General features: G+C 37.5%; 1 protein-coding gene across 9 annotated transcripts; it reads right to left on the bottom strand.

Moving 5' to 3' along the window:
• Positions 1–7,322: 7,322 nt before the first annotated feature.
• B52 (serine and arginine rich splicing factor B52) lies at positions 7,323–16,366 on the bottom strand. Of its 9 annotated transcripts, none has more exons than XM_089640151.1 (11): positions 16,189–16,366; positions 15,826–15,954; positions 15,413–15,483; positions 14,391–14,483; positions 14,175–14,282; positions 12,939–13,035; positions 10,264–10,337; positions 9,664–9,891; positions 9,336–9,446; positions 8,678–8,761; positions 7,323–8,314 (listed from the first exon to the last, which is right to left on the bottom strand). In XM_089640151.1, the coding sequence occupies exons 2-11, from the start codon at positions 15,949–15,951 to the stop codon at positions 8,200–8,202; spliced, it is 1,107 nt and encodes a 368-aa protein (XP_089496277.1). In that variant the 5' UTR covers positions 15,952–15,954; positions 16,189–16,366; the 3' UTR covers positions 7,323–8,199. The 9 variants fall into 9 exon arrangements, with proteins under 9 accessions (XP_089496277.1, XP_089496278.1, XP_089496279.1 ...); XM_089640152.1 differs by having other exon boundaries at positions 9,336–9,437; XM_089640153.1 differs by having other exon boundaries at positions 9,664–9,876.
• Between the last annotated feature and the right edge of the window lie 1,148 nt (positions 16,367–17,514).

Genomic DNA, 17,514 nt, shown 5'->3' with positions numbered 1-17,514 from the left:
TGTTCACCAATACTACTGCACATCTTCGGTACGGCTAAAGTGTCCGCCCTTTTCAAACACACACATGAAACATCTCAATTTCATTGTCACGAATACTAGAACATATTCCCGTGCCTACACGTCCCGACAGCTTGCGCTATTAGCAATACTTACAAATGACAACGGATAGTGTTTATCTTTCATTTGATAAAAGTTATTATGTATTCTCAGAACGGATAAAACAGAATAAGTGTGATATGGAGTCTGGACGCGTTTAGCAACAACCCATGTCGATTGTTTCATACCTACAATGTCGATTGTTTCATACCTACAATTAGATAACTAAATTTCTTCAGTACATTTTTTGTTTTGTTTTGTCTTAAACATGGCCAATTTACGCGCCATTGTACAAAAGGACTACTTATTCGTAAGCAGATTTTATTGTCGAGTACTATATACTGATAAGGACAATACAAGTCGCCTGTATACTGTCAGATTCATTTATTGACAAATCACAAGAGAGACGATGACACCACCTCCCCGCTCCTGACAACTGTTTGTTCTGTATATCCTATGGTAAGCCTGCTGAACATCTTTCTTGTTCTCATTTCCTCAGCATGTACTCGGAGAAACACCGCAGACAACAAATTTGTAACATTTAACAAACAGGCAGATAATGCAAAGATCACACGAGGACAGTACAATCGTGTTTTGTCCTAGTGTGAACAGTAGTTTGGAAGAACAATGAACCAAAGCACTGTCCCAGAGATAGACGGGCAAGCTATCTCCGCAGGATAGTGTCCTACCCCCACCACTGCGCCCAGCGGCGTTGTCAAAACAGTAGGACAATAACCAGTCCCTCCGCGCGTACGTATCTCGTACTTCGGCTTAAAAATGTCATGATGGAACATTACAATACATCTTAATAATAATAAAAACATGGCATTTATATAGCATATGAAAACAGTAGAAACCACAAAATATCTATGACATGTCATGTACAACAATAAGTTAACGGATGATGAAGATATTGACAGGCAGAGGCATGTACTGAGTATAAAATGTAACATGCTCGGTAGAAGATTTCGGCTCTGTAGTCCACGAGTGAAAAGGACGCTCTTCATAGCCTTTTGCACCACCCTCTACACATGCGAGCTTTGGGCTAATTTTAAAAAAAGAACAATGGAAAGGCTTCGGGTGCAATACAACAACGCTTACCGATTGTTGTTCGGACTCCCCAGGCACTGCAGTGCCTCCTCAATGTTTACAGAAGGGCGAGTTCCAGGATTAACAGCTCTGTTAAGAACCAGGATTGCAGGACTGAGGGGAAGGATAAACCATTCCAGAAATATTCTTATCATAGAATCCCGTCTGACTTCAGGATCGAGCATTGAAGACCATTGGAGAAAGATACTTGCTCCCACAATCTTAGATCCGATGGATTTCCGTGCTTCTCTGCTTTAATTTTACAAGTTCAAGTTACATTTGACAAGTTCAAGTATCTTCACCAAAAAATGTAGACAATTTGTCTCGACGCCATCTAGTGAGAGTTAGCACTTAGGGCCTGTTCCCACTTCCGTTTTAAAAACGGAGGCGGGTCCCGTTTTAGAAACGGATGCCCTAGTGGCTGTAGTGGATGTATGGAGCTGTTCACACTTGTCCGACACGATTTGAAAACGGATCCGACATTTTTTGTCTGATGGATCGCCAGCGCAGCGCGTCCGTTTTCAAATCGTGTCGGAACACGCTCGCTCATAGTGTTGTATGGAGCTGTTCACACTTGTCGTCCAGTCGTTCCGGCAGAGTCCCCGCCACACCCCGACCCCTCCCCGCCCGCTCCCTGTCGCAAGGAAGCAGGCACGCTGCGTGCTTGTATTTGGTTATTTTGTTAAGTAAATAAATCAAAACTACAATAATGGATATGGAAATAAATCCCGAAAATTTAATACCACTGGTCGAAGAAAGAGTATGGTAATATTTTATCTTTAACTAAATAAAAACAAAACACTTGGTGTACACAACTTTTGTATATCAAATTTTTTTTTTTTTTTTTTAAGTTTTCTTTTTTTTAATTTTAAAGCTTTAATGAGATGCACGGAAGAGCGTATTAGTTTAATAAACACATAATAAGAAATATTTGAGTTGTTATTGTTTTCTTACTTTAAAATATCGATAGCCTTTCTTCAGGACAAATGCACTTTCTCAATTTTGTATTTTGATATGTTAAGCTCTCTGAAACTCATTCCAGTAGATGGTTAAAGGAAGTGATAGACATTCTCTTAAGCCATTAAGCGCCCTTGAGGTGATTTTTCATGGTGAAAACGGCGCTATATAAATAATCCAATCATTATTATTCTAAAATAATTAAAGAACTTTAGTTCATCACTTCTCAACTCACCAATTAACACTTGGAAAATTCCTACAGAAAATCATTCGGCTATGATTGGGTGTACCCAAAATTTTCTTTTCACTTTTTTCCTTCTTTTTAATAAGTACAACATGACAACAAGAGCTTCATCGTCGTCCATTGCGCACCATTACTGAAGAATGAGCAAATAACATGTTTTTGTTGAATCTACAATAATTTTTTTTCGTAGAGTATGGTCCGTTTTTAAAACGGATCCGTTTTTAAAACGGAAGTGTGAACAGGGCCATTGGCCATCCGTTTTTAAAACGGGACCCGCCTCCGATTTGAAAACGGAAGTGGGAACGGGCCCTTACAATGCCTTTCTCATATAAAATAAAATTGGTTGTTTTCAGGTGAAAAAAAATGTAATAAGCAGTAATTGTTGAATGAATCACTAGTATATATTGAATTATTTCGCGGATAAGAGATAAGCCGCCATAGCTCAGTGGTCAGAGCTGTCGAATGGACACGGGTTCTAGTCCCGTTGGCGTCATGTATCTTTTATCAGGAGATTTTTCAATGTGGATGAGTGTTTCAGGCTAATAATTATTGCTTATAAAAATAATTGTTTTAATTTTAATTTTTAATCTATTTTATTTATTTTCCTATGTGTAAATATTATCTGTACTTATACCCTCTATGGGATGTGTGGGATTGCACTAACCTCCCCACATCCTGGAATAAAGAATTTATTATATTATTATTATTATATAGCACAGTTTAGTGACATTTCACCTGGTATAAAAGACCGATAGAAAGATAATCAAGATGCACATCTGTCGCCCTGAGGGAGGATATCAAAAGACAGTATTTTTTATAGTGATCTTTCACCTGGGCGATGCCAACAGTATTTCCACTCTAGAATGTGTCGCAAATATACTACAGTCGAACTTGGTTATAACGATCACGGTAATAGTGAGTTCCTGGCTATAATGAGCAATTACAAAACGTTCGTTTAGTTCAGGCTTATTTACATAATATGATTGTTGACTGTTATAATTAGGTCACTGATATACCGAGCAAATAATTTTGTATCAGACGTAATCGAGTGACACACAAGACTGTAAGGGGCCGGTGATCCCAATCTGTGGAGGCGTGAGATGTCGTCCTTCAGTGGCGTGGAGGGGTAGAACGGGGCCGTCTCTGAAGCCGCTGTAGAGCTGGTCCGATTGCTTGTCGCTTGTTCTTGAGCTGATTCCGAGTCTGGTCCGAAGGGGTAGGCAGTCCGTGGTCCAGGGTGAGGCGGGGGTCAGAGTGAAAGAAGGCGAGCAGAGTCAGAAGTCGGAGCGAGGTAGAGGGCAGAGCAGAGAGAGAGGTGTAGAGCTGGTGGTGGTTGCTGGAGATCTGACGTTTTGAGGGCCTGTTGCCCGTTTTATAGCCGCCAGCGGGCGCACGACGCGCACACGGGCTCACTTTCTCTTTGATTCCTGGAATCCGTGAGCCGTGTTTGCGACGCTATCGCGGCGCCCCGCCGCTCGGCCGGTAGATTCGGGCCGTGGCCGAACGTGACCACGGCCTTCCTTTGTTTGGGGACGATCCTCAGAACCGTGCCCGTGGGACGTAATGACGGCGTACCACCGGTCATTTGTGACGCTATGACGGCGCATGGCGTACGGCACGGCTTCCCACTACGTTTTGGCACGGTTCTAACAATCGTGCCCGAATTAAAACATGTTTATGATTTTACCAGCTCTCACACTACTTCTCTGCCCGTATACCTCTAGCCAAGCTCCGACGTTTCATTTATTGTATTGACATGACATATTGACATTAAATATACATTTTTACATAATTTTTCATACATTTACAGGCAGTTTATTCAATTTAAGGACAGGCAAAGTTAAGGTAAATAGCAGATTTTAATATGGGGTGACGTCGGCTGATATTGGAGCAGTACGTCCGTTACAAATTTTAACAGATTCATATTTTTATGGCACTACCTGTGTAAGATTGTCGGCTATGTGAACCATTGATATCCATTGGGCACAATGTAACATTGTCATAAAATCCGCAAAAGTCAGGCGATATTTGTTCCTTTTTGTATTACAACTCATCGTCAATCTTGAAATGAAAAATCAATCTTCTAATGTTCTCAGTCAGGGTTTTCAAGAATTACCCTAAACATTTAGAATTTGCTCTATAGCCAAGTGGGCCGTATGAAATTGAAATGCGGGCCGCGGATTGTGCATCACTGGTTTGTGATGAGTAAATTTTTACAGCCGAAAACCAAAACAATATTGCAAGCTAGTTATTTATGACAAGTGCGATTTTAGAAGCGGTAGGTACAGTACGCACAAGCTAGTGATTAAAAGATAGACAATTTAGTGATTTTTCTTGGAAGCCTTGAACCAGGTGATAGTTATAATGCGTTGATTGTTTTGAAGAGGAAATTGAAAAGTATGAAAGCGAAATCTTTAAAAGAATCATTGATAATAAATTTGAGTGTATTTTCTAATTTATTTTGAAAATATATTGATGGTAGAGGCAGGGAGGTAGGTAGTTATATACGACTTTTAAAAGGCCTATTTTGGATATAACGATTAATGGCTATAAGAAGCAAATTTGGTCAGTCCCCTCGTGCACGTTATAACCAAGTTTGACTAATAAATACTTTATTTGAATCGATAGCAACTTATGGCAATATAGGATGGGGAGGTTCTACAGAATCCATTCTCTACCCATTAGTGACCAAGGATAATCTTCAAATGTTTCTCTTCTCATCCATCAGAGCCACTTTTTAGGAAACTCCAGTCCTAAGAAAGTAAAACGAATATATTATATTTTTTTTACTTTCTTAAAATTCTTAACTTTTTACTATGTCTTACATTCTATACTTTTTAAACTCTCTTATATTTCAACACTAAATCGCACATATAAAATATCAACAGTTGTATTTTTTCTTATTAGTACATTGATTACTTAAATTGAATTGTGTGTATACTGTATATTACATATACTATCTCAACCTATATACTCCTTATTTTCTTTTAAATTATAAACTAATTTAATTTCTTCCATATTTCATACTTGATTTATTATTTTAATGTACTGTATATATAATTGACCACCTCATCACGGGCATATGTACCTAGTTTAGTGGTCTTAGCAAACCCAAAAATTGTAAAATAACCAAAAAAAAAACACTGAATAAAAATTTTTTTTTTAAAAGTTGTTCCCAAACAATATTTTTCACTCGCTCTAATGCGCATCGTCGTGTATCCATTTTGACAGCGTTCAACACCTAAACTATGGTAGAATTGTTGTATTGTCCCATACCCTACCCTGCGCAGTCGAGGCTGTTCACGGAGCAGGAACAGAACACTATTGAATTGTCTTCTGTATTGTCCTCGTGTGATCACGGCATTAGTTTCCCATCAAAATGGCATACACTCGTCTATTACTATTCAAACACACTGTAATTCAAAGAGTATGGATATTAGAGAGACAGCACGTGAAGTGTGCCTGCGCGCTCCAAGTGTGCCTTTTGGGGAATTTTACAGAGACGGCTGACATTAGCTGTTACACCTCGGTCGCGTATTGAGCTCCTAGAATGCGTTGATAAAACAGAAAAATGGTCCACTGCGCTGTTAAATTGTGTAAAAGCAATTCTGTGAAGAAAATTAGGAAGAAAGACGGTCTCACCTTTTACATGCAAGTATTTAAGCACCGCTCAAATATACATTTTATAATTTTTGGACAAGTTCATTTCAACCGCCATTGCACGCCATTTCGAAATCACGCGGCCAAATCAGTCAACTTATTTTATAATTTTTATTTATTGTATAATTTATTTTATATTTTTGAAACCATGGCTTGATGTTTTTATTGATTAATTTTGTATCATGCCTATAAATTGTGTTTATTAATTAATTACTTTTATAATCATTTAAAATTGTTATTCATGTCTCCTGTACTTAACCTTTATTTGATCAAACTTTCTTTTGTAAAGTTTTTTCTTGTATTATTAACAACCACTCCTTTCCTAAAAGTCAAGCACCAGCTTACATTAGGAAAGGAAATAATAATGCACCAAATTGTACTTTGCAAATGTGTTGATTATATAAAATAATACTACCTAATAAAGAAATTATTTTTATTTAAACTGATGAATTACGCAATGTTAGCACCAAGGAATGGCGCAACGAGTTTCAGCAAGTTCATAACATTAGTTTTTTTTACCCAATTGCACTTGTTAGATACATTCCCTGTAGATTGATACTGATTTATTTCGACGCGCACTACACGATTCGATCATAATCTTGATTTGGCAAAAAAAAGAGTTATGTGAAATTAGATTTAGGTAATTTACAATAACATGTACAAATAGGGTACAATAAATAAAACAATATGTATGTCTTTTGTTACTTCCCTTTCCTCATTACTTCATTTTATATTTTTACCACCATTCTTTGTTCTGCAAATAATGCGTAATGCACTGTATGTCCAAAATGTGATAAAAATTTACGGAAGTTTTTTTAATAAAAAATAAATAAAACAATGTACAGCCCTTTCACAGTTCGGCCCTTATCTCTGCCTGATGGCCCCCTTCGCACTCGCTTGCCGCCGACCCCATCTCTATCCCCTCCCACAAGGAAGGGCAGGGACAATGTTGGAAGCTTCATTGGTTTTGCATATTCTTTAATACATCTCGATATATTATGCCGCTTCCATTGAATCCTAGTTCCATGGTGTAATTAATTCTATTATGTACCACGTTAATGTTCAAGATTATACACTAAAGCCCCCACCAGAGGCACACAGGAATATCCCAGCAGGCACCGGGCCCTACAGCCTCTATCAAAAGCTTGGCTGGTCAACTTTGGCACCAGATTACTTTTCCAATACATAAAAACACCCTTGAGGTGATTTTTCACAATAGCGCTATACAAATCATTCAAATATTATTACCGTCATGCATTTGAAGAAAAAGACGAAATTTCATTGTAGTTTTTATTAAAAATAAAATGACTTCTTACATTGCAAGTAGTGACAAAACATAAATTCAAGATACAGCGTTCCAGATAATATTGATGAATTGAAATGAAATATGAAGTATTTATCCCATTTTATAATTCTATTAAAAAACAAACTAGCTAAATTGTAAATAACTTATTTTTAAAAAAATAATAATAATTTACGAATGACTTATATTACAAATGAGTAAAATATTTAGGCATCCGACGAAATTATGAGTTTGTTGCTGTGTGTGGTGTGCACATTATGTCCCCCAAAATGTATCAATCATTTTATGTTTAGGAATGTATCAATGGTTAACGCTGTTATTCCTTAGGACAATTCATTACTATCAATTTTTACTCAACTCTTAAATGTTATGGTTTTACTTATAAACTTATTTCTAATCAATATTCAAGTTAGTGGTGTTAAATCACACAAGAATTTTACAAGAACCTAAATTAAAGTTCTCGGTTAATTGAACCAATTACTTGATTACATTATCAAACTGTCAATAGATACTGTGTCCAAAGATTACTGTCGAATAGTGTATCAGTTGCAAGGTATCACCAGTCAATGTCCAACTAAAAGCATGTTGATTGTTAAATAATTGTATACACAGGTGAATGGTACCCATACAATAGATTTGATCTAATACCAAACATATAAACTACGAAATTTAAAACATTACTGTGACAGATTATTTATTACAACTTGGATAAAAATTATTAAATGGATGCTTCATGAAGTTTGTTTGAAAGAACAATCTCTAGGCTTGTATTTTATTACAAGAGTTTGTTTCTAAAGGTTTGTTTGATTGAGTAATGTCAACAATTGTATGGGTAAGGTGGGTGAGCTAATTAATCCTCAATACTCTCATTACGGTCAGAGCCGTTGGTCTCCTTCCTCTCATTGGGGGATGGGGATCTGGACACCGACTTCTTCTTCTCCTTGCTTCCGGAGCGAGACCTTTCCCTGGGGAAAATACAGTTAATATCTAGTAGATAGTACAGCACGCACGCACACACACTCTGCTTTTCCTACACAATCAGGAGTAGTTAATATCATCAAGGTGTTCAGACCCGAAAGATGAAAATAAGAAAGTCATCATTGTGGACAAAGCTAGACGTGTCTCTTTATCAGTATCAGTTAATTGTAAAGAATATAATATCAATAGTTTCATTAAGATTAAGCAATGAGTGCAAAAGCTTATATTAATTTAGAAACAAGTATAAAATAATACTGCCCTATGTACTACAATAACATAAAAGCAAAGCATTCAATCTATGCTACATCCATAATCTAACAGAAGAAGAGAAAATAAGCAGTAATGAATACCTGGAGTTTCTGGAGGGAGAGGGGCGACTGGCGCCGGACTTGGAGCGGGAGCGAGACCTCGAGGCGGGAGATGCGGAGCGTTGCCTGGAGACAATAGAGGTCATGCCATGCTTCAGTAGGATTCATCGTACTATTCACTACTACATTACTAGAGAACAAACAAACAACCACAACACCCACTGACCTAACTACCGTGTACATCAACTTTTACCATAAAATAATTCTACATCAAAAGGTACGCAGTGTTGACCATTTCGCCTTCAGATATACTATGTATATCTATTACTTCTAGTTAGTTTAAAAAATTATAATGTCACTTTATCAAGTATGGTGTCGTCGGCTTTATCGAAAATGTCTTTATAAAAAGATAACAGAAGTTTCTTGTCCGCCCCAAAGGGGATAAGGATGTGTGGATTTTCAAATATTATTGTTGTATTTTCAGAGTAATTACTGTCATCAAGGTGTTCAGACCCGAAAGATGAAAATAAGAAGTCATCATTTAGCAAAACATTCTACATTAACTAAAATATAAAGCATAAAATAAGAGGGTTTACAGTGCTATGCAAATTGAAAGAAAAGTAATGGCGCTAAATCTAAAATGCTATGAATATATTGACAACAAACAACATCGGCTTAAACAGTTAAATAAAGAACTCACTTGGATCGGGACCTGGACTTGGCCACAGGAGACTTGCTGCTTTGCTTCTTGCTGGCGCGTGTCTTGGAGTTGGAGCGAGAGCGAGACCTGCTGGACCGACGGCTGCGTGACCTTAAACAATCACACACTCTAGATTCTGTCTCTGCCAAAGAAGAACTTAACTGTTTCACAGCACAGTGTAGTAGATCAGTAGAAAATTATCAGCAAGGTATTCAGCCCCGAAAGATGAAATCAATGTCATCATAGTACAATTTGAGTAGAAATATGTAGCGGTATTGGTGTGTATTTCTAGATAACTTTTATAGGATAATGAGCAGCTGTACTGTACCTTGACCGGGATCGGGAGCGAGAGCGCCTGCGGGATCGTGAGCGGGAGCGGGAACTGGAGGAGCGAGAGCGCGAGCGGCGACCACCGCCACCTCCGCGTCCGCCGCCTCCACGCCGGTCCTCTGTCAGGCGGATGCGTCGCCCATTGAGCTCCGTGTTGTCCAGCTTCTCCAATGCGTTGCGCATGTCCGCGTGCGTCGCAAACTCCACCACACTGGAACCCGATTCACTGAACACTTAACTCATATTGCCACCATTGAGATTAGATAACATGTGCTAACTTATAAATATCTCTCCATTCAATGAAAAGAATCGCTGTGCCAAAATTTGTTTAAATTCAGACGCGTTAAAATTTCCAATTTACAGATAAATTGTTATAAAGATTCATAAGCAATGCAAATAACTATAAGTCCCTCTCTATATGAGAAAAGCATAATAGCAGTTGCAAATATGTAAGACTTGTATTAATAATTGCATATTCAGCAAATCGCTATCATCAAGGTATTCAGACCCGAAAGATGAAAATAGAATGTCATCATAATATGCAATCCTTAGGAATAGAGGAATAACGGCTACATCGAGATTAATAAATTAGACATACCCTTCATTCTTGCGCTGCTTGTGGGCATCCGCATACGTCACTTCACCAGCCTGGCGCATGAAGTCTTTAAGGTCCTGGAAACAGTTTCACATTAGTACTTGGCTGGGAACACAAAGCGTTCTACTAAATATGCCTATGGGACTAATTGTTTCAATTGCATCCAGTCAATAACAGACATACAACATTAGCAACCAGACTTATTTTATTCATCCTTGACAACAGAAAGGATTAAGGTAGGGTGGATTTTTAAATAGTAATGTTTTATTTTCAGAGTTATTACTGTCATCAAGGTGTTCAGACCCGAAAGATGAAAATACAAAGTCATCACTCAACAAAACATCCTACAATCATAGTAACATATGTTTAAAACTGCGTGAGGGCAGAACGTTCCAATGTGTGAAAAATGGGGGGAAAGGGGAGTTTCAATGGCATTAAAGTTGTTCGCCAAAGATTTTTTTTGAATAAAACTCTTCAAGCTGCTAATATTTGTACACTTTTAGATTACATTAATTTTTTATTACTAATTTTGTAAAAAAAAATTTCAGTTTTCAAAAATGATTTCAATTCTTTAATAATAAATGCAATAATAGTAAATCGCGCAGCAGATGTAAAACAATTAATCCCAGAAGCGTCCATCTAACAAGCAGTAACAAATCAGATGTGACACTATTGTTAATCTGTACATCGAGTTTACATGTTGAGTCTAAAGTGCCCAAAGGGGGATACGTCTATGGAGTCAACTTTCTACTGTGGAATTGAATAACAAGACTTGGATAGTAGAAGGCAGACGGAGCTGGAAGGGATGAGCCGGCTCGAGGGAGTTGCTAATCCGGTCCGTTGTGCTCCGGCCCAGTGTCCTCCAGCACTCCGGGATCTCACCATCGCCACCATCATAAGTCCGCAGGTCTGGTGATATTATATCATTAATCTCTCATTATCATTAATGGGATTATTTCATAGCATAGATATTTAAACTGCCTATTGGTCAGATTTTTCAACAACTTCTCCTTTTGAGGGTTTGTGGAGTTAATATCGCCATTTAACTGTCTGCATTTGATCCTTGCCAGTAGATTCAGAATGTACAGTACATTAGGATTTCCAAGCTCCTTTCTTTCAATCGCCACTTGAGTCCGTGTCTTCTTTTCTTCTATCTTGATCCGTGAGGCCCCTAACCTAGACAGCCAGTACTCCCAAAGAACAATGTTAACTTGTATATTTGGTTTCATTGAAATGCGATTCAAAATATATGAATTAAAAATGTATACCCTCCAAAATAAAAAGTATATTGAAATCCCTTATATGATTTAAAAGTGAAAAGTCCCGGATAAATTTGATGCAAAAAAACATTATTGAGATCAATAATAAAAGAAACATAAGTTAAGTGCATAATATACACAATTTAGAAGCCGGGTCTACCAAAATAAACATGTAAACAAAGTGCTTGCTTGTTACCCAACTCGCAATAAAAAGTTGACAAAGGCCAAGTGGACCACCACTATCGGCATCCGTATTTGGACACGGGGCCTATGATGTAGTGAATGCAAGTTGTATGTTGTAGTATTAAAATATATATAAATAGTGACACAATAAACAAAATGATTACTGGTGTTTGGTTGGTTGGTTGGTCGATCGGGGACCCCTGATAGCGCTCGCTCTTTAACGTCCGAGGCCGAGGTGGCAACTCTTTGGCCAGCGGGAGGGTGGGGTGGCTCCACTTTCCTAAGGGGCGGCCCAGTCACCAGCCGGTCACACCAGTGCCAGGGTCAGAGCCACAGGCCACCCTACACGGGCCTTCTATCATAATACAAATACAATATTGTTGCTTGGTTCAGTAAGTTACTTAAATATGTACAATACATTTGTCATCAGGCATGCAAAAATAATGATTTCAAGTTAAGTTAAGATATGAAGATGCGCCTCGCAATGAAGTCCCAAGAGTCGAGTCGAGTTCCGTGCCCCGAATCCCTCAACCGATGGATGGCATGGCGTCAGTCTTCCCTTCTGATCTCCGGGAGATTGGTGGCATTTCCAGTTTAGAGTGTAGTCACCTCACTTCCAGAGCGTGCGGAGCACAGAGCGTGTAGCAACTATGGCTAGGCGGCTATGGACAGTGATCCGGAGAGTCGGTCGATTGGTTGTCAGTTGCAACAGGCAACAGATCCTCGTCAAAGAGCACAGACAGATTAGATCCCACCCATCCCCGCACCAGGGACCGTCTAGTTTGTTTCGTGTTAACATTCAAGGACATGGCACCCACAGAGGCATCAGGAAACCGTTAGTCTTAGATTCGCAATCATTGCTCCACACACCTAAAAATGATTTAAACTCAAAAGATAATATGCATTTAATTGGGAAAAACGCAACTGAGCATTTCTTACTTTCCTCTGTTTACAAACTGTTGAGCAGAAAGAGGATTTGAATACTAATCTTATTATTTACTCAAACTAATGTCAGTCAAAATGTTGTCAAAACTAGCTCAGTACACAAATATATTCTTCAAAATTGAATGCCAAGTTTTTTTATATAGAAATGACAATGTACTCGAACTCGATTAAAACTAGGTTTCCATGGTTTTGGTGTATGGGCGCTTCCAGCCCGCCCTTGGCACTGGAGGCACAAAACGATAGAATAATGTATGATAATATAGTAGAGAAAGGTGGGTGGAAAGGACATACCTGCCAGCTGATGCGGCTCGAGAGGTTCTCCACGATGAGACGGAACTCCGTCCTTGTCGGGGGGCCGTATCTGCGGTCAGAGTTGTATGGTGTCACACTAAACACCATACAAAATATTAATTTTTGTCTCATTCAATTGATACATGGTAAAAACAACAAATAAAGCCCCCACAATTATATGGAGAATAGTGTTATCAGTATTCATCCCAATGGCAAATGCATTATCTTAAATGCATTTTTAAACAAAAAATATTTCCCAGGAATTATTTTTCATTATTCGGTCAACAAAAATGATCATTTAAACAAGTTCAAGAAAAGGAGACTACATTATTTAATCAATTTATCAGGATAGGAAATGATTCGAGGTGGTAAAGCACAATAATCAATATTTAAAATGAAGCAATAAAAATGTTGATAAAGCTATAATAGGGTTATCCTAATTTTTGGGTAAACAGGAAAGTTGGATAACAAAAGATTTTGGGGGAAATAACAAAAAAAAATGTCTCCGGATTTTAACCCCTCAGACAAATTTGTTAGCTTTTGGGAACAGCTCTTGTGGTGTCAGGAATCGTTGTCTCCCTTACTGTCAAGGTTAGAAATAAAATCTAAGCGGGGTTAGAAAGAGAAAACACCACACTTTATATTCAAATCTAGAAGTTATTAACCACAGAAGAATTAATAGGTACACCTTTATGAAACCAAAGGTTCCGACTGCAATCTGTTAAAAATTTATGAAACTTTGTGAGGTTTTTTTATTTATTACTTTTATATGAAATGAAAAAAAATGTGGTAAAAAATAATGTTTATTTGTGAAATAAAATGTGTCTTTTTATCATCAGTAATTTTAGTTCAGTGTTTAGATGAAAAAAGGGAGCCAGTTTTAAAACTTTTTTATGTTAAAATTTTAAATTTCAAAACATCTTATTAATTTCTAATAATAAATTTTGAAACATCAACTTTTAAAAACAGTTTTTAGTTTTCTGATGGATTCAAAATTATTATTCCATTTATTTAGATTTTATTGCAAAGCAGAAGCAGTCAGAGCTTCTAACATAATATGCCAGAGGCCTGAGGGGTTAAGTAAACCGTACCTACCTGAGAGGTTTTAAAACGCATGTAATTACAATATGTTTTGTTATTATGAATAACTGAAATCCATATCATTGGGGGGTGACCCAAAGATAAGTTTCCCGCCACTGAGTGGAACATTTTAGTATTTATTGAATGGATATATACTTGTCCCGGGAGCGTGCGCGGCGCGCGGGCGGGGGAGGCCCACTGCGGCCGCTGTCCCTCCACGTGTCGGTTCCGCGCGGGGTCCCCCGGGCTCGCTCCACCGACACCCTGCAACAACACAGGCACACCTCCCTCAGCACTGTATTCCCAGTGCGCCTGCCACCCTAGCCCCGAGGTGGCAGGGCATACTTTCCCCTAATAAGCCTGAGTTCTCACTTGTCTCCGTGGCGCGAAGGTCTGGCGCTGCTTCGGTGCTCGTCGCGATGGTCTCTCCGCCGCTCTATGCCGCGGGCCGGCTCCACCACCACCCTGCCAACCAACACAAGGCACGTGACCCACTGTCCATTGTCCCACGGCGCCGACCTCTACCTCTTCTCAGCAGCCACCCACCACTCACTCATCCATCCATCCATCCATTACAAGAGAAAGGGGGGGAGATTGCAGTATGTACTAACAAAACTTACTACTGAACCTATTCTTTTCTTGAATATTCTATATTCATTTTAAGATGACTAGAACCGGAGTCCCAACATAATATATGTAAATAGTATGAGAATAACTTTCCATTTCTTTCAGTCCTTTTGCTATTAAAATAATAACATTGATAATCCAATCAACTTCCTTGTTGCGTTGCATGGTAGGAATTTTCATGACATTAAAAACATTTGGTACACAAAAAATCATTTCTAGATTACAAAGGCCCAATTTCAATCAAGGAATTTGAGTTTCGGGAGATACGAGGAATAATTATTAAAACTTCAGAATTAAAAATAATATAAAACTAACCAACCGATCCTTCAAACAGAAATAAACAAAGCGTTATATCATTTAATTATTTTTCATAGGCTTGACATAAGATTATAGCATTGAAGGCTCGGCCAGCTAAATTTACATCAGTTAAGTAGGAATAATTGTGATTTTTTTGCGTGACAAATTCAAAAACATTTTTCTCAAATACAATCAATACCATAGACAGAGAAATTTAAAATATCTGTTTAGATATTTGAGTAATTATCTGAAATCATTTATCATGTAGCAAAACTGGTATAATTAGTTTATGCACATTAAAAAGAACACTAACGGGAATGGGCACAAAGATAACAAAACTTGTTCATAAAGCAGATTGATAACAGTGAATTTAAAATAATGATAATTTATAAATAAATTAGAGATACTGGGTATTTGAGAATAACGATTTATAGCTTATATTTCCACACAAGACATTTTTGAAAACTTACCGTTCTCCTAGCAGTTCTTTCCCATTTAATTCATAAACAGCATCATCCGCGTCTCGATAGTCTTCAAATTCCTATAAATAAACATCCAGAATATATTTTCCATTGATAACATCCAGAAACTATAATTATTTACTACTATTGCTCAGTCAAATATAATTGGCATCAAGGTAGTCAGACCCGAAAGATGAAAACATCATTGCATTACTCATAATAGTTATATACTGTGAAAGGCATGTAAAATTTCTATAAAATAATGAAATTACAAAAATAAGATGAGATTTATCATGTTCAAGTCATGTGAAATTACTGAAGAAGAACTGATTATTAGGCACGTTCTTTATTATTTCATACAAGCACAAATTTATCCAGATGGTGGCAAAACGGAAGTACGTTCATTTTTTAAAAAAACTTACCACAAATCCATAACCATTCTTGATGAGAATATCTCGGGTTCTGCCGAAACCTTTGAAGAATTTCTCCAAGTCGCGTTCCCTAACGCCAAAGGGTAGGCCTCCTACATAAACACGGGAACCCACCATTTTCTAAAACAAAAAAATGAAAACCAAAATTAAGGAAAAACATTACAACGAAACAGGTTTAAAACACGGAATATCCAAATGTGTGATCGTAAAACGAACCGGGTGACGGTTTTGAAGATATATAAATATTAAAAATAGCAATACGCTAGAAGCCTATCAAATAACTTTGCGAATAGCCCATGCGGCAAAAATGGCGGCTATCGCAATCGCAAGAAGTCGAGGAAAAATGCTACTTACTTAATTTGATCGGATCACGCCAATAATGCTGACCGAGCGAATTTAATGAAAACGAGCAAGACCAATGCAGTATAATTAGAATCAACAACGCATGGTTTTTTAGGACGCCGACAAAAACACCACGAACGTAGAGACGTTTTCAACTTCCAACGCACACCGGAAAGAGGAAGCAAATCGACAAGCCTGGACAAGCCTGACAAAAAATTTTTAAAAGTTGCTCACTTGACTATCCACAATGCTAAGTGTGCATCCACACTTGGTAGTCTAAAAAAATAATTCTTATTGGTTATTTTGTTCGGTGTTTAATTAAATGCCTTTTGAATTACATGTGTGTATGTTTAATTCAATTTTAAAGACGCTACTATTATAAAATTAAATATTTATGAATAAATCCAACATTTTGTAAAATAGGTTCCATTGCGTTTCCACACTTTTGTGGATGTGGCTTGATCAGAACCAAACGTAGCCTCAATAAATAAAAACATGTTTTGAGGTACCTACGTACTTAATTTAATTATCGATTTATAATTTCTTCTTGAAAAATTCTATTATTTTGCTTTTTCAAAAAATTTGTTCAATATTGTGATTTATTTTTGAATCCCAGAAACCCAAACCTTGAGTTGTTTATTTTATGCTCAAACCCAACTGACCATCGGCCATAAATTATCCGCTCGCCATCGGCCATCGACCATCAACTTTAGTTGATTTATGTTACTGACGAGAATTATTCATCTACTGCAAGTCTCGGTTTTGAGATATGGAAATATAAAATCCCATCTGATGAGTGCTGCCACTTTCAGAAATTAATGTAAATTATGGGTTGAGTATTTCTCTTGATAATATTGTTCAATGTGTGTCCGGGTCATAAATATACCACTCTCGTCCGGGTGTAAAGTGCACTAACTTCGAGAGGGTGATTCTACATAATTTTAGAAGTAGAAAAGACAATTAACTATTTTTGAAATTCCCAAGGTAGTTTTTCGGTAAAAAAGTTGAATTGTTTGTATGGGAAAATAAATATTCTTCTATGGAAAAATATTTTAGTATGGGAAAAAAAAGCCATTTAACTTTTTTACTTTTACTATCATCAGAATCATCATCAAGTTAATGCACTCCAAAAAGATCCAAATTGGGTTGGATCAACATCAGAGCATGGACCTAAAAAGTCCTGGACAGAGCATTTAGTGCGATTTTGTATGAATAACATTGAAGCCAAATCTAGGATGAGAGGAAATTGCCTGGCAGCCATCTTGTATGACTAACTTTTAAACTTATTTTTACGCAAAGTGGTGCACAATGCACAATGAACTATTATTATTTTATTTT

Source organism: Hesperophylax consimilis, chromosome 15 (assembly GCF_061612785.1).
Source record: "Hesperophylax consimilis isolate HC1 chromosome 15, BYU_Hcon_1.0, whole genome shotgun sequence".
NCBI lineage: Eukaryota > Metazoa > Arthropoda > Insecta > Trichoptera > Limnephilidae > Hesperophylax > Hesperophylax consimilis.
Note: the sequence above shows the minus strand (reverse complement) of the source record. Positions and strands in the feature narration are given on the sequence as shown.

Coding starts and splice junctions, on each gene's coding strand:
- B52 (XM_089640151.1), bottom strand. CDS start 15,951: ATGGTGGGTTCCCGTGTTTATGTAGGAGGCCTACCCTTTGGCGTTAGG. Junction 9,447..9,663: donor CGCTCCCGATCCCGGTCAAG/GTACAGTACAGC, acceptor TGATTGTTTAAG/GTCACGCAGCCGTCGGTCCA. Junction 8,315..8,677: donor TCTCCCTCCAGAAACTCCAG/GTATTCATTACT, acceptor TATTTTCCCCAG/GGAAAGGTCTCGCTCCGGAA.